The 13620-nt window shown below is 38.1% G+C and overlaps 1 protein-coding gene across 12 annotated transcripts in view; it reads left to right on the forward strand.

Annotated features, from left to right (window-relative positions):
* Positions 1–13620, forward strand: part of BACH1 (BTB domain and CNC homolog 1) — a 134093-nt gene that overhangs the window by 21654 nt on the left and 98819 nt on the right. For 11 of the 12 annotated variants that reach the window (XR_010138805.1, XR_008517495.2, XR_008517496.2 and 8 more), the window contains 3 exons: positions 1467–1760; positions 6276–7610; positions 10631–10837. Coding sequence is in view for 9 of the 12 variants with exons in the window: in XM_002830598.6 (XP_002830644.2) it covers positions 1527–1760; positions 6276–7610; positions 10631–10837 (1776 nt within the window). In the remaining 3 variants the exon portion in view is untranslated. Of the gene's footprint in view, positions 1–1466; positions 1761–6275; positions 7611–10630; positions 10838–13036; positions 13186–13620 lie in introns of those variants that run through there. The other variant, XM_054542876.1, reaches the window with a different exon arrangement.

A 13620-nucleotide genomic window follows, 5' to 3' on the forward strand; every position in this document is an offset into this window, starting at 1 on the left:
AGCCATGGAGTCCGGCTTGGTTGGGAGGGCAGTGTGCTCTGGGCAGGGTATAGTCTTGAAGAAAGAAGAGGGCAGTGGTCTGTGTATGGTGCCACCCACAAAGATATATAACTTCTTTGATGGATGGTTTTCCCTATTATTCTTAACACTAATTTCTTGTGTTGATAACTGAAGTATTAAGACTAATTGCTAAAAATAAATTTATATTCTTGTATGGGCCAAAACTGGAGTTAGTTCTAGTGTTTAATTTTGAAGTTACCAGTGATTTCGTGTAGTATGCTGAATCAGTAAATAAGTTGTGATCCTTAACCTTGGGACTGAACTTCAGTAGTCCTTATTTCTCCTTTCATTTTTGTTTAGAGTGTGTAGCAAATCTGAAAGCAGTACCATTTACTCATTCACTGACCATTTGAAGGTTTCTCATGTGTCAGGAGAACAGAAATGAATGACGCAGGGGTGATACCGTGAGGCGTCACACAGATAAAGGCCAATAAGCTCCTCACAGTATCATCCCTTCTGGCCGTAGGGTGCTGGAAGAAAATATTAGAACTTCTCTTTTAACCTATTACTTTGAACTTCTGGGTTTCTCAGAACATATATATCAGAATAGTAGCACATGTCTGAAAAATACAGATAAGCATACACGTATTGGGGGTACTCTTGTTTTTGCCAGTAGTGTGTATGTGATCAAAAAATATTTGGAGGCTATTATATGTTAGTATGTATTTTAAAAAATATAAAATTATAACTTTTTCTTAGCATTTTGAGAAAACCTAGTTTCTGCATGTTATTAATGAGGTAGTTTTACTTGCCTGTATTTGTAGTGTGAAGTAAATCTTACTGTATAAAAAGACTTACTACCAAGATCTGGCTTGACACATTTCAGTCATTTTCTTCTTTGTGTTGGAGGAACTTTACCTTTTGTAGAACAGTGTCCCTTCTTATAAAACACTAAATTCACTCGCCATCTATCAGATGTTGAGGAATGGGGCGTGGAGAATGTGGAACAACACATGCCTGTTTTACTATCAGTCTCATCCCAAGGTGTGACCTCTGGGGACCTTCCTTCTTACCTCTCCAGCTGTCTTTCCTGCCCTCTCTCTCTCTCAACTGTCTCAAAACAATAGGATTGGGATGCCACCAGAAATTCCCTGCTCTCATCTGTTTGCTCAGAGTAGGTAGTTTCTCAGTGTGTAATGTCTGTCTTTCAGAGAGCCGTGAAATCCTTGGTTCAAAAAGTTCATCCTTCCCTCACCCCAAGAATCTTTTCCGTAAAATTAGTTAGAAAAACTGCTATCAAGAACCTATTTTAAATGAAGTATATTGAATAAATGCCTCTAGGTTGTTCCTCTGGAGGTTTTTTATTTTCATTTTTGTTTTAATGAGTATGTATCTTAGCCTATATTTGACACTGTCGTTTTTTAACAAGATGTTATTTAAGTGAAATCTTGCATGTGTGTTTGCAGGTTGATGACAATTAGAAGCATGCTTTCCACTGAACTTCCCGACAACATTTGTTATGCAGAATGTCTCTGAGTGAGAACTCGGTTTTTGCCTATGAATCTTCTGTGCATAGCACCAATGTTTTACTCAGCCTTAATGACCAGCGGAAGAAGGATGTGCTGTGCGATGTCACCATCTTTGTGGAGGGTCAGCGGTTCCGCGCTCACCGGTCTGTGCTGGCGGCATGCAGCAGTTACTTCCACTCGAGAATCGTAGGCCAGGCTGATGGAGAGCTGAACATTACTCTTCCAGAAGAGGTGAGAGATCCATGTATTTGGCAATTTTAATTTACTTTTACTTAAGTTTTTTATGGTTCATAATGTTAAAAATAAAGCACAGTCTCCTTGTCAGGTGGCTTTGGAGCATTTCCTGGGTTCTGCAGCAACCCTTTTTTTTTCATGTAAAATCATTAATTTTGAATGTTAGTTAACATTATTGAGCAGTTGGATATAACATAACACCCACTGTTATGTTGTTTTTGATGAAATGACCAAATCAGGACACGCCCAGTGGATTATAGGCAATTGGAAAAGTCATGGTTTTGAGAGTCCATGCTGTGTGACATTCTCTTCTAGGGGCCCTTTCTGGTGATCAGCAATTGTAGCTAGGTGTGTTAGTCTGTTCTCATGGCGCTAATAAAGACATACCTGAAAATGGGTAATTTTTAAAGGAAAGAAGTTTAATTGGCTCACAGTTGCACATGGCTGGGGAGACCTCACAATCATGGTGGAAGACGAAGGAAAAGCAAAGGGACTTACATGGTGGTGGGCAAGAGAGAACTTGTGCAGCGAAGCTCCCCTTATAAAACCATCACATCTCTTGAGACTTATTCACTATCACGAGAATAGCACGGGAAAGACCCGCCCCCATGATTCAGTGACCTCCCATTGGGTCCCTCCCATGACGTGGGAATTATGGGAGCTACAATTCAAGATAAGATTTGGATGGGGACACAGCCAAACCATATCACTAGGTTTAGGGTTCTATAAAACGTCCGTTTTCCCAAGACATCTCCTATGAAAAGGAGACACTCCATAAGTGTACTGTCTCCCCTTCTTTCTTGATTTTGTCTTTATGTATTGATTAGAAAAAGTAAACAGTGTTGTGTCATTTTTATAGAGCCTTATTTTTACATATATCTTTTTCTCTGGTCTGTTATGGAGCTCAGGCTAACAAATATTTGGGTCCTTGTTAATGTCCTGCCTTTAAGAGGAACTCTCTTTTGGGTGGGGATGTGCTGGCTGTGCTGACTCTTAGCAGCATCTCTTGCTTTAGTTAGTAACTGCTACTAGCAGAGTATCAAGGCTGTGGCATTGGGACACAAATAGAAGTTAGGAGGAATACGGAGAAAGAATGTAGAAATTCTGTGTATGACAGGTCTATGTGGGATATTCCCAGGTGGATACAGTTGGATAAACTGTAAACTAAGTCTACAGTTTAGCTTGTTGCCGTCCATGCCTACTTCTGTGAAATTGCAGCTACAGTTTTGGGAACAGGTTGTCTGTTAGTTTTGTAGCAGAGGTCAGAGTCAATGGTGCAATATCAAGAAAATGGTAAAAAAGGCCAACCTATGAACTAGCCATTGTTTTAAAAAAAGAACAACACATTTTATAATGGAGATGTATTAACTATGGTTCATATTTTCAAATTATTGAATGAGACTTTCCAAGTAAAGCAAAGTTTGATTCATGGATTTAGGAGGAAAGGTATGTGCATACATGCATGTGTGTATGCATTCATTCATTCTTTATAATTTAATGTGTAAATTGTAAGTTTTCAAATATTTGCAGTGTTTCATTATAGTGACAGTGTCAAAATACCTTATAACTCACTGTCCTAAAGACCTTTTTAGATTATTTTAACTTATTTAAAAATTTTAATTGAAATTTTTATTGAGTGTATTAGGGTTCTCCAGAGGGACAGAACTAATAGGATATATGTATATATGAAGGGGCGTTTATTAAGGAGAATTGGCTCACATGTTCACAAGGTGAAGGCCCATGATAGGCCACCTGCAAGCTGAGGAGGAAGGAAGCTAGTAGTGGCCCAGTCCGAGTCCAAAAGCCTCAAAAGTAGGGAAGCCAACACTGTAGAGCCTTCAGTCTGTAGTCAAAGGCCCAAGAGCCCTCGGCAAACCACTGGTGTAAGTCTAAGAGTCCAAAGGCCAAAGAACCTGGCATCTGATGTCAAGGGCAGAAGGCATCCAGCAGGGGAGAAAGATGAAATCCAGAAGACTCAGCAAGTCACCTATCCCACTTTCTTCCTCCTGTTTTGTTCCAGCTTCACTGGCAGCCAAGTGGATGGTGACCACCCATATTGAGGGTGGGTCTTCCTCTCCCAGTCCACTGACTCAAATGTTAGTCTTCTCTAGCAACACTCTCACTGACACACCCAGAAACAAGACTTTACAACCTTCAATCCAATCAAGCTGACATTTAATATTACCTATCACATTGATGTTTTCATGTACAGATGTAAGAAACAATGCAGAGTTCCTTTTCACTTTGTCCAGTGTCCCCCATTGATAACATTTTGCAAAATTGTAGTATAGTATTACAACCAGGATATTGATACAGTCTCCCATAGTGTTAAGATTGCCACAGTTTTGCTTGTACTAGCATGTGTGTTTGCGGATTAAGTTCTATATAATTTTATCCCCTGTGGAGGTTTGTGTATCCACCACCATAGTTAAGATACTCAGCCGGGCGCAGTGGCTCACGCCTGTAATCCCAGCACTTTGGGAGGGCGAGGCAGGCAGATCACCTTAGGTCAGGAGTTCGAGACCAGCCTGGCCAACATGGTGAAACCACATCTCTACTAAAAATACAAAAATTAGCCCGGCGTGGTGGTGGGCACCTGTAATCCCAGCTACTCGGGAGACTGAGGCAGGAGAATCACTTGCAGTGAGCCAAGATAGTGCGGCTGCACTCTAGCCTGGGTGACGGAGATTCTGCCTCAAAAAAAAAAAAAAAAGAAAAGATACTGAACTTGCCAACACATAAAGATCCCTTGTGTTGTCCTTTTATAACCACAGGCATCTCCTGCCTACACTCCATGCCCTCATCCCCTTGCCCCCTTCCTCTGTCCCTAATCCATGGCAACCACTAATCTTTCTTCTTTTTCTAAAGTTTTGTCATTCTAAAAATGTTATATAAATGGAATTATGCAGTATATTACCTCTTAGGATTGATGTTGTTTGACTTAGCTGAGATTATCCAGCTTGTGTGTATCAGCAATTTATTCCTTTTTATTGCTGAGTAATATTCTGTAGTATGGATGTACCGTGTGTGTGTGTGTGTGTGTGTGTGTGTGTGTAGCTTTTTAACTATTGAAGGAAATCATGCTAATTCTGGTTTTTGGCTATCACAAATAAAATTGCTGTAAACATTTGTATACTGGTTTTTGTGTGAACATAAGTTTTCATTTCTCTGGGATAAAAGACCAGGAGTGCAGTTGCTGGGTCATATGGTAGTCGCATGTTTAGTTTTATAAGAAAGTTTTTTTCAAAGTGTCTGTACCATTTTACATTCCCACTAGCAGTATGTGAGTGATTTCGTTTATCTGCATTCTCATTAGCATTTGATGCTATCATTGCTTTTTATTGGAGCCTTTAAAAAGCCTAAACATGGTTTAGCATGTTTAGGTTTTTAAGAAGATCACGGCTGGGCGCAGTGGCTCATGCCTGTAATCCCAGCACTTTGGGAGGCCGAGGCGAGTGGATCACGAGGTCAGGAGATCGAGACCATCCTGGCTAACACGGTGAAACCCCGTCTCTACTAAAAATACAGAAAAATTAGCTGGGCATGGTGGCAGGAGCCTGTAGTCCTAGCTACTCGGGAGGCTGAGGCATGAGAATGGTGTGAACCCGAGAGGCGGAGCTTGCAGTGAGCTGAGATCGCGCCACTGCACTCCAGCCTGGGCGACAGAGCGAGACTCCGTCTTAAAAAAAAAAAAAAAAAATCACAAATATTAATATTATCTTGACCACTCTTATAAGAACTCAGTGGTTTCAAATTAATTTTGTACTTTTAACCCAGGATGAGGCTTTCTGTGTACTAGAGCTGGTTCCATTTGCCTCTCATTTTAAGAGGCAGGTTTAATGTAAATGTGCAAGTTTCTACTTAAAAGTTTTGTTACTTTGAGTGCATTAATTTTTGCTGAAACAGTACTGAGGCATGATTTTTATAACTTCTCTTAGATCACTTTTAAAAATCTGAATATTTAAAACTTTTACTGTTAGGAATTTTTGACAGTGAAGTTAATAGTTACCAGTTAGTATGCATTTACCATGGATCAAGACTTTGTAACTGCTTTACAGATACTGTTTTATATCCTTAAAAATTCTGCTTTTGTAGCTTGTAGTAGTTGGAGTTGTTTGGAATACAGTGGCCGTGTGGAGCTGGGCTAGCAGTAGACTCACTATGTATGTGTGGCAGGTAGTGTTCATCCTGCTCTAATTCATAGATGATTTTTTTTTCATTATCATGGGAAAATTGTGGTAATGTCTTATGTCTTTAACTTATGTGAGTAAACCATAATTCATGTGCAATTAAGAGAGGACACTATAGTGTGTGGTCCCTGTGAAAAGCATGCTTTTCCAGGATCTTTTTCTTTTACACTTCTTAGAAGAATATTTTTTCTTCAAATTAAAGTACATATTTTATAATTATGACAAATAAGTTAAATATCTCTCTATTCCTCTTCCACTTATTTTGTTTTTATGTACTAGACAGCTTTCAAATGATGTTTGTTTTTATTTTGTGTATCAACAGGTGACAGTTAAAGGATTTGAACCTTTAATTCAGTTTGCCTACACTGCTAAACTGATTTTAAGTAAAGAGAATGTGGATGAAGTGTGCAAATGTGTGGAGTTTTTAAGTGTACACAATATTGAGGAATCCTGCTTTCAGTTTCTGAAATTTAAGTTTTTGGACTCCACTGCAGACCAGCAAGAATGCCCAAGAAAAAAATACTTTTCATCACACTGTCAGAAAACAGACCTTAAACTTTCACTTTTGGACCAGAGGGATCCAGAAACTGATGAAGTGGAGGAATTTCTGGAAAATAAAAATGTTCAGACTCCTCAGTGTAAACTCCGCAGGTATCAAGGAAATGCAAAAGCCTCACCTCCTCTACAAGACAGTGCCAGTCAGACATATGAGTCCATGTGCTTAGAGAAGGATGCTGCTCTGGCCTTGCCTTCTTTATGCCCCAAATACAGAAAATTCCAAAAAGCATTTGGAACTGACAGAGTCCGTACTGGGGAATCTAGTGTCAAAGACATTCATGCTTCTGTTCAGCCAAATGAAACGTCTGAAAATGAATGCCTGGGAGGAGTCCCGGAGTGTAGGGATTTGCAGGTGATGTTAAAATGTGAGGAAAGTAAATTAGCAATGGAACCTGAAGAAACGAAGAAAGATCCTGCTTCTCAGTGCCCAATTGAAAAATCAGAAGTGACTCCTTTCCCCCACAATTCTTCCATAGACCCTCATGGACTTTATTCTTTGTCTCTTTTACACACGTATGACCAATATGGTGACTTGAATTTTGCTGGTATGCAAAACACAACAGTGTTAACAGAAAAGCCTTTGTCAGGTACAGACGTCCAAGAAAAAACATTTGGCGAAAGTCAGGATTTACCTTTGAAATCCGACTTGGGCACCAGGGAAGATAGTAGTCTTGCATCTAGTGATAGGAGTAGTGTGGAGCGAGAAGTGGCAGAACACCTAGCAAAAGGCTTCTGGAGTGACATTTGCAGCACGGACACTCCTTGCCAAATGCAGTTATCACCTGCTGTGGCCAAAGATGGCCCAGAACAGATCTCACAGAAACGGTCTGAGTGTCCCTGGTTAGGTATCAGGATTAGTGAGAGCCCAGAACCAGGTCAAAGGACTTTTACAACATTAAGTTCTGTCAACTGCCCTTTTATAAGTACTCTGAGTACTGAAGGCTGTTCAAGCAATTTGGAAATTGGAAACGATGATTATGTTTCAGAACCCCAGCAAGAACCTTGCCCATATGCTTGTGTCATTAGCTTGGGAGATGACTCTGAGACGGACACCGAAGGAGACAGTGAATCCTGTTCAGCCAGAGAACAAGAATGTGAGGTGAGCAGGAGTATGTTCTTAATTCATTGTTTTAATAACCATTAATTGGGATTTACTCTGGATCAGCTCCCTTTGCTTCATTAGGGATATGATTAGGTTCAGGGAGTGGGGAGGAAACTCATACAAAGTTAATTGTAAGACTGTGTGATAGGGCTGGGCGCAGTGGCCCACAACTGTAATTCCAGCACTTTGAGAAGCCGAGGTGTGGTGGATCACCTGAAGTCAGAAGTTTGAGATCAGCCTGGCCAACATGGCGAAACCCTGGCTCTACAAAAATTAGCTGGGCATGGTGGTGGGTGCCTGTAATCCCAGCTACTCGAGAGGCTGAGGCAGGAGAAGCGCTCGAATGTGGGAGGCGGAGGTTGCAGTGAGCCGGGTTTGTGCCACTGCACTCCAGCCTAGGAGCCAGACCAAGACTGTCTCAAAAAAAATTTAAAAAACACTGTGTGATAAATACCAAAAGAGAGAGATGAAGTTTGAAGGACTTCTGTGTTCATTTATTTCCAGTAGGTATATTAACCATAAAGTTGGTTCACACGTTGGCTGTGTTCACACATCGGCCATTTAATTGTTTAAATCAAATGCCATGCTGCAAGACAAAAAAGAATAATGATTCTATGCTCATTATATGATAACTCCCGGAAAAATGCAGCACATATTCAGTCTTGCTCATTGCCAGCAAGAACCTCTAGACCTGGGGACATGTCCCTGAGCAATGGTTTAACAGTGATTAGTTGTAGGAATGTGGCTTCTAGTGGAGTAAAGTTTATTGGATCTAGTTTTTCATGGTCATTAATTTTTAAATTTTCCTTTGGCCATTTCAACTATCCATGAAATGACTTAATTTAGCATGAGTTACGTGTAGCTGGTATCATATTAATCAAAGCAAGCTTGATTTGTATATTCTGTTTGTATTTGATAGCTCCTTTCTGTAAAATATTACTTATAAGTCCAGTAATAATAAGGGCCTGTTAGTTCCTTCCAAAAATATATTATTTAAAATATTTTTTCTTTTTTTTGTTTTTATATTTTATGATTTTGTTTGCCTTTCAGTAGTTGACTTTTCTCTTTATAATCACAATTTACATTCTTTTTAAAAATTATTTTTCTATTTTATCCATTGCATTTTTTCCCCTTTCTTGCTTGGGCTTTATTTGTTTATTGTAAGAATACTTAACATGGGATCTACCCTTATAACAAATTTTTAAGTGCACGATACAGTATTGTTAAGTATAAGCACAATTTTGTATAGCAGATCTCTATAACTTATTCTTTTATAACTGAAACTTAACCCATCCAATTGCAATTCCCCATTTTCTTCCTCTCCCTAGCCCCTGGCAACCACCGTACTACTCTCCGTTTCTGTGAGTTTGACTGTTCTGTCTACTTCATATAAGTGAAATAATGTTGGATTTACTCTCCTCTCTGTCTGGCTTATTTCACTTAGCATGATGCCTTCCAAGATCTCCATATTGTAGCAAATGGCAGGATTTCCTTCTTTTTATCAGGCTGAATGGTATTCCTTTGTGTATATATACCACATTTTCTTTATCCATTCATCCATCCATGGACATTTAGGTTGTTTCCATATCATGGCTATTGTGAATAATGTGGTAACGAATATGGCGGGGAGTGCAGACTGGGCATAGTGGCTCGTACCTGTAATTTCAACACCTTGGGAGGCTGAGGTGGGTAGATTGTCTGAGCCCAGGAGTTTGAGATCAGCTTGAGCAACATGGTAAAACCCCATCTCTACAAAAAATACAAAAATTAGCCAGGCATGGTGGCATGTGCCAGTAGTCCCAGTTACTTAGGAAGCTGAGGTGAGAGGATCGCTTGAGCCTAGGAGGTTGAGGCTGCAGTAAGCCATGATTGCGCCACCGTACTCCTGCATGACAGAGACCCTGTTCCCAAAAAAATATGTATAGATCAGTGCAGATATCCCTTTGAGATGCTGATTGCAATTCTTTTGGATAAGTACCCAGGAGTGAGGTTGCTGGGACATACAGTGGTATGATTTTTAATGGTTTGAAGAACCTCCATACCATTTTCCATGGCAGCTGCACTGTTTTCCCACAGGTGTACAAGGATTCCAGTTTCTCTACATCCCATTCTTTGGCATTTTCTTTGGTTTCGTAGCTGTTGGAATTACAGGCATGGCTTTGAAAGAGGCTTTCTTTTTTAAAAATAATCTTGGCTTTGGAAGGAGATGGATTGGTGATTAAGAAGTAGTATGTATGCATGGGTTATATATAGATTTTTATGACATTATAAATGTAGCATTTGGAATTACTACAAAAAGAATATTAAAAAATTTTTTTTTTAATTTAAAACATTTTGTGTAACTAATTAAGTTTAAAAGGTAAGTAGGTTGCCCGATTGACCTGTGTTTCATTTACATTTTTGATAATTAAACCCACATAATTTTGTTTTAAAAGTTTTTTTCTTTTTCCAAATTTAAGTATGTCGAAATGACTTTAACATATTCATAAGACTTTTCTAACTTTTTTTATATTGGCAAGTGAAATGTGTATCTTTTAGAGTGATTTATGTGAGGCTAACATTTTCTTGATAGAAAAATAAATTTTCTGAAATGCTGTAGAAATTACTAGCATAATTATACTAATATCAAACCAATGCTGCATAGTCATTTCATTCAAAAAATAAAATAGATTTTATTTTTGGGTTGAGTAAAAATGTCTGTGTATTAACATGCAATAGTAAAATAAATTGTCTGTCAGTTATACTGACAATTACATAGGTCAGTATTTGTGTTAATATATTTGATTTGCTGAGAAAAAACTGCTTAATGTATTTGTCTTTTGACATAGACCATAAATATAAATTAGATTATCAGTTTTTATTATAATGGATTGTATAGAAATTGGGAATAGAGGCCTATGTTTTCTTTAATGTAAAATAAGTTCTCTGAAAAACCTAGATGTGTACTTTGATCTTCCTAGGTTTGAATATAATTATAAAATACAGCAATAATTAGTAATATTTATTTCATATTCTAGGTAAAACTGCCATTCAATGCACAACGGATAATTTCACTGTCTCGAAATGATTTTCAGTCCTTGTTGAAAATGCACAAGCTTACTCCAGAACAACTGGATTGTATCCATGATATTCGAAGAAGAAGTAAAAACAGAATTGCTGCACAGCGCTGTCGCAAGAGAAAACTTGACTGTATACAGAATCTTGAATCAGAAATTGAGAAGCTGGTAAGTGTAAAAGTTTCTTGTTACTATTTAAATTTCACCACTTTCTTTTTTGTCAAGGAAATAGTTTTTAAATTTCTAGGTCAGATATAATGCTCAATTATGTATTAATTTTAATATGTATCAATCACCATTTTATTTTTACCATGATATGATATGTAAGTGCTTTTTAAAAAAACAGTTTTCAAATTAAGAATGACTTTACTGTCTACCTAATCATTAGTGGTTGTGAATAGATTAAAGAAATTATAAAGCACTTTAGGTTCTCTGTTTTGCGTCTATAAAAGTTAATATTCCAGGTGTTCATTTAAATGAACTGTGGACCTGAATAACTTGTTTTGGTTGATACCAAAACCAGACCAACCAGGATCTTTCATCTAAGGAAAAAAATTCTGATAAGATATGGTGATATGAATTGAAAATATTAATATCTAATGGGATCCTAAGTGAGAACAATGCTTGCTTTTGAATCTTTTCTTTTTCTTTTTTGAGATGGAGTCTTGCTTTGTCACCCAGGCTGGAGTGTGTGCGATCTCGGCTCACTGCAAGCTCTGCCTCCTGGGTTCATGCTGTTCTCCTGCCTCAGCCTCCGGAGTAGCTGGGACTACAGGCACTCGCCACTGTGCCTGTCTAATTTTTTTTTTTTTTTTTGTATTTTTAGCAGAGATGGGGTTTCACTGTGTGAGCCAGGATGGTCTCGATCTCCTGACCTCGTGATCTGCCTGTCTCGGCCTCCCAAAGGGTTTACAGGCGTGAGCCACCGTGCCTGGCCTGAATCTTATTTTCTATTCCAGCATCAAGACACAAATTAACTGAAAATTGCTTAGTTTACTCCTCTGTTTCTTTTTTCCGTTGGTGGAAGGAAGCATTGTATGAAAGAGGACAACTGTGATAGTACAGGCCAGCTAAAGCTAAGATACGGTTAAAGATAGCAAGGAAACAGCCTAGAAGTAGTAAAAACATTGCTTGAATATTCAATTTTGTGTCTGTTAATTGGTGAAAGTTTAAAGTTGGGATTGTGGCAAGTTTTCAAGCATGAACATTCTAGCTGTGAATGCCAATTAAACAGCAACAATTTAGGGAAAAAAATTGTGCCTCCAAGAGAAGTTGAAAAATAAAAATTTATTATTTATATATTGTACATATACTTTATGTAAAAAGATAAATTGTAACATATTAAAGAGATGAAGCATAACTAAATAAAAAATAAAGGAGGAACCAGATGTTTTACAGATAGAGGCATGAGAGATGTTAAAAAAAAAAACCCAAACACCGACATGATATTGCTGAATAGTTAAAATTGTTGAAACCAAGGAGGAAAAGTTTTCAATTCTATAGTACTTGGTACTTTTAGAGTGTATATCAGTAATACCTTTAATAAACACTGGTGTTCTTTCTTATTCAGTTTTGAATTAAACCCTTACCTGCCTTTAGAAGGAGTATAGCATTTTGAGCTTCAGTTTTTATTCTGTGCTGCAATACAGAGATGCTTTTTACACTGTTAGGTTATGTGAAGCTAGTGGAATGAAATCTACATAAAATTGTACTACTGAAGTTCTTAGTTCTGCTTCTTAGTTCTTCTTGCTCTTTCTCATCTGCCAGTTATAATTTATAGTAGTTCGTAGAGTTTATCCAGTTTTCTTAGTCCTCTAAAAATAAAAATAAAAGCGAAACAAGACTGTTCTAGTTTATTTCATAACTTTATAAATGGATACTAAGCAAATATGTTTGAAAGTAGCTATTATCCTTTAGAACTACTCCATTTCTTGGCTCAGGTTTTATTTTTTTGATACAAATCAGACATTGGTTTGCTAGATTATTGATATTTCTACTAAATTTCAGATATCTAGGATGAAGAAGCCTTGCTGTCTTTGGGCTTTCTTCTCCCTCTGCCTTTCCTTCTTAGAGAGGTGGCAGATACAGTGGTTAAAATTGTGGGCTCTCAATCAGACGCTTAGTAACTTTGGGCAGGTTAATTTCTCTGTGACTTGGGGTTTTCATCTGAAAAATAGGATAATACTAGTTCCTACTTTATAGATTAGGTGCTTATTTGGGGGAATTAATTGAGTTAATCCATCTGAAGAACTTAGAACAATACCTGGCATGTAGTAACTACTCAATAAGTATTATGTATTTATTATTATTTTCCATTTTCTACTTTTAAAAAAATTTTATTTGGTTTATTTATTTATTTATTTTTAGACGGAGTCTTGCTCTGTCACCCAGGCTGGAGTGCAGTGGCATGATCTCGGCTCACTGCAACCTCCGCCTCCCGGGTTCAAGTGATTCTCCTGTCTCTGCCTCCCGGGTTCAAGCAATTCTCCTGCCTCAGCCTCCTGAGTAGCTGGGATTACAGGCACGTGCCACCACACCCAACTAATTTTTTGTATTTTTAGTGGAGACAGGGCTTCACCGTGTTAGCCAGGATGGTCTCGATCTCCTGACCTCGTGATCCGCCCGCATCAGCCTTCCAAAGTGCTGGGATTACTTTACAGGTGTGAGCCACCGCACCCGGCCTCCATTTTCCCTTTCTTCCTAATATCTCTGCCTAAACTGTAAACTCTGTGTTTGGTATATTGCTTCTGTCATCATAGTAAGGTTCCTTTCATATGGTCAGTGAATAACTACTGGTTAATTTTCAATACAAAGTAATATTTTGTTTCTCAGCAGTTTTTATGAAATCCAAAATCAGAATGGTCAATATCCTGTTTAACTATTACATTAATTTGGACTCTTTGGCTTCAAGAAACAGACTTTTGATTGAAGAATGAATGAATTTGTTGTAG

Source organism: Pongo abelii, chromosome 22 (genome assembly GCF_028885655.2).
Source record: "Pongo abelii isolate AG06213 chromosome 22, NHGRI_mPonAbe1-v2.0_pri, whole genome shotgun sequence".
Classification (NCBI taxonomy): Eukaryota; Metazoa; Chordata; class Mammalia; order Primates; family Hominidae; genus Pongo; species Pongo abelii.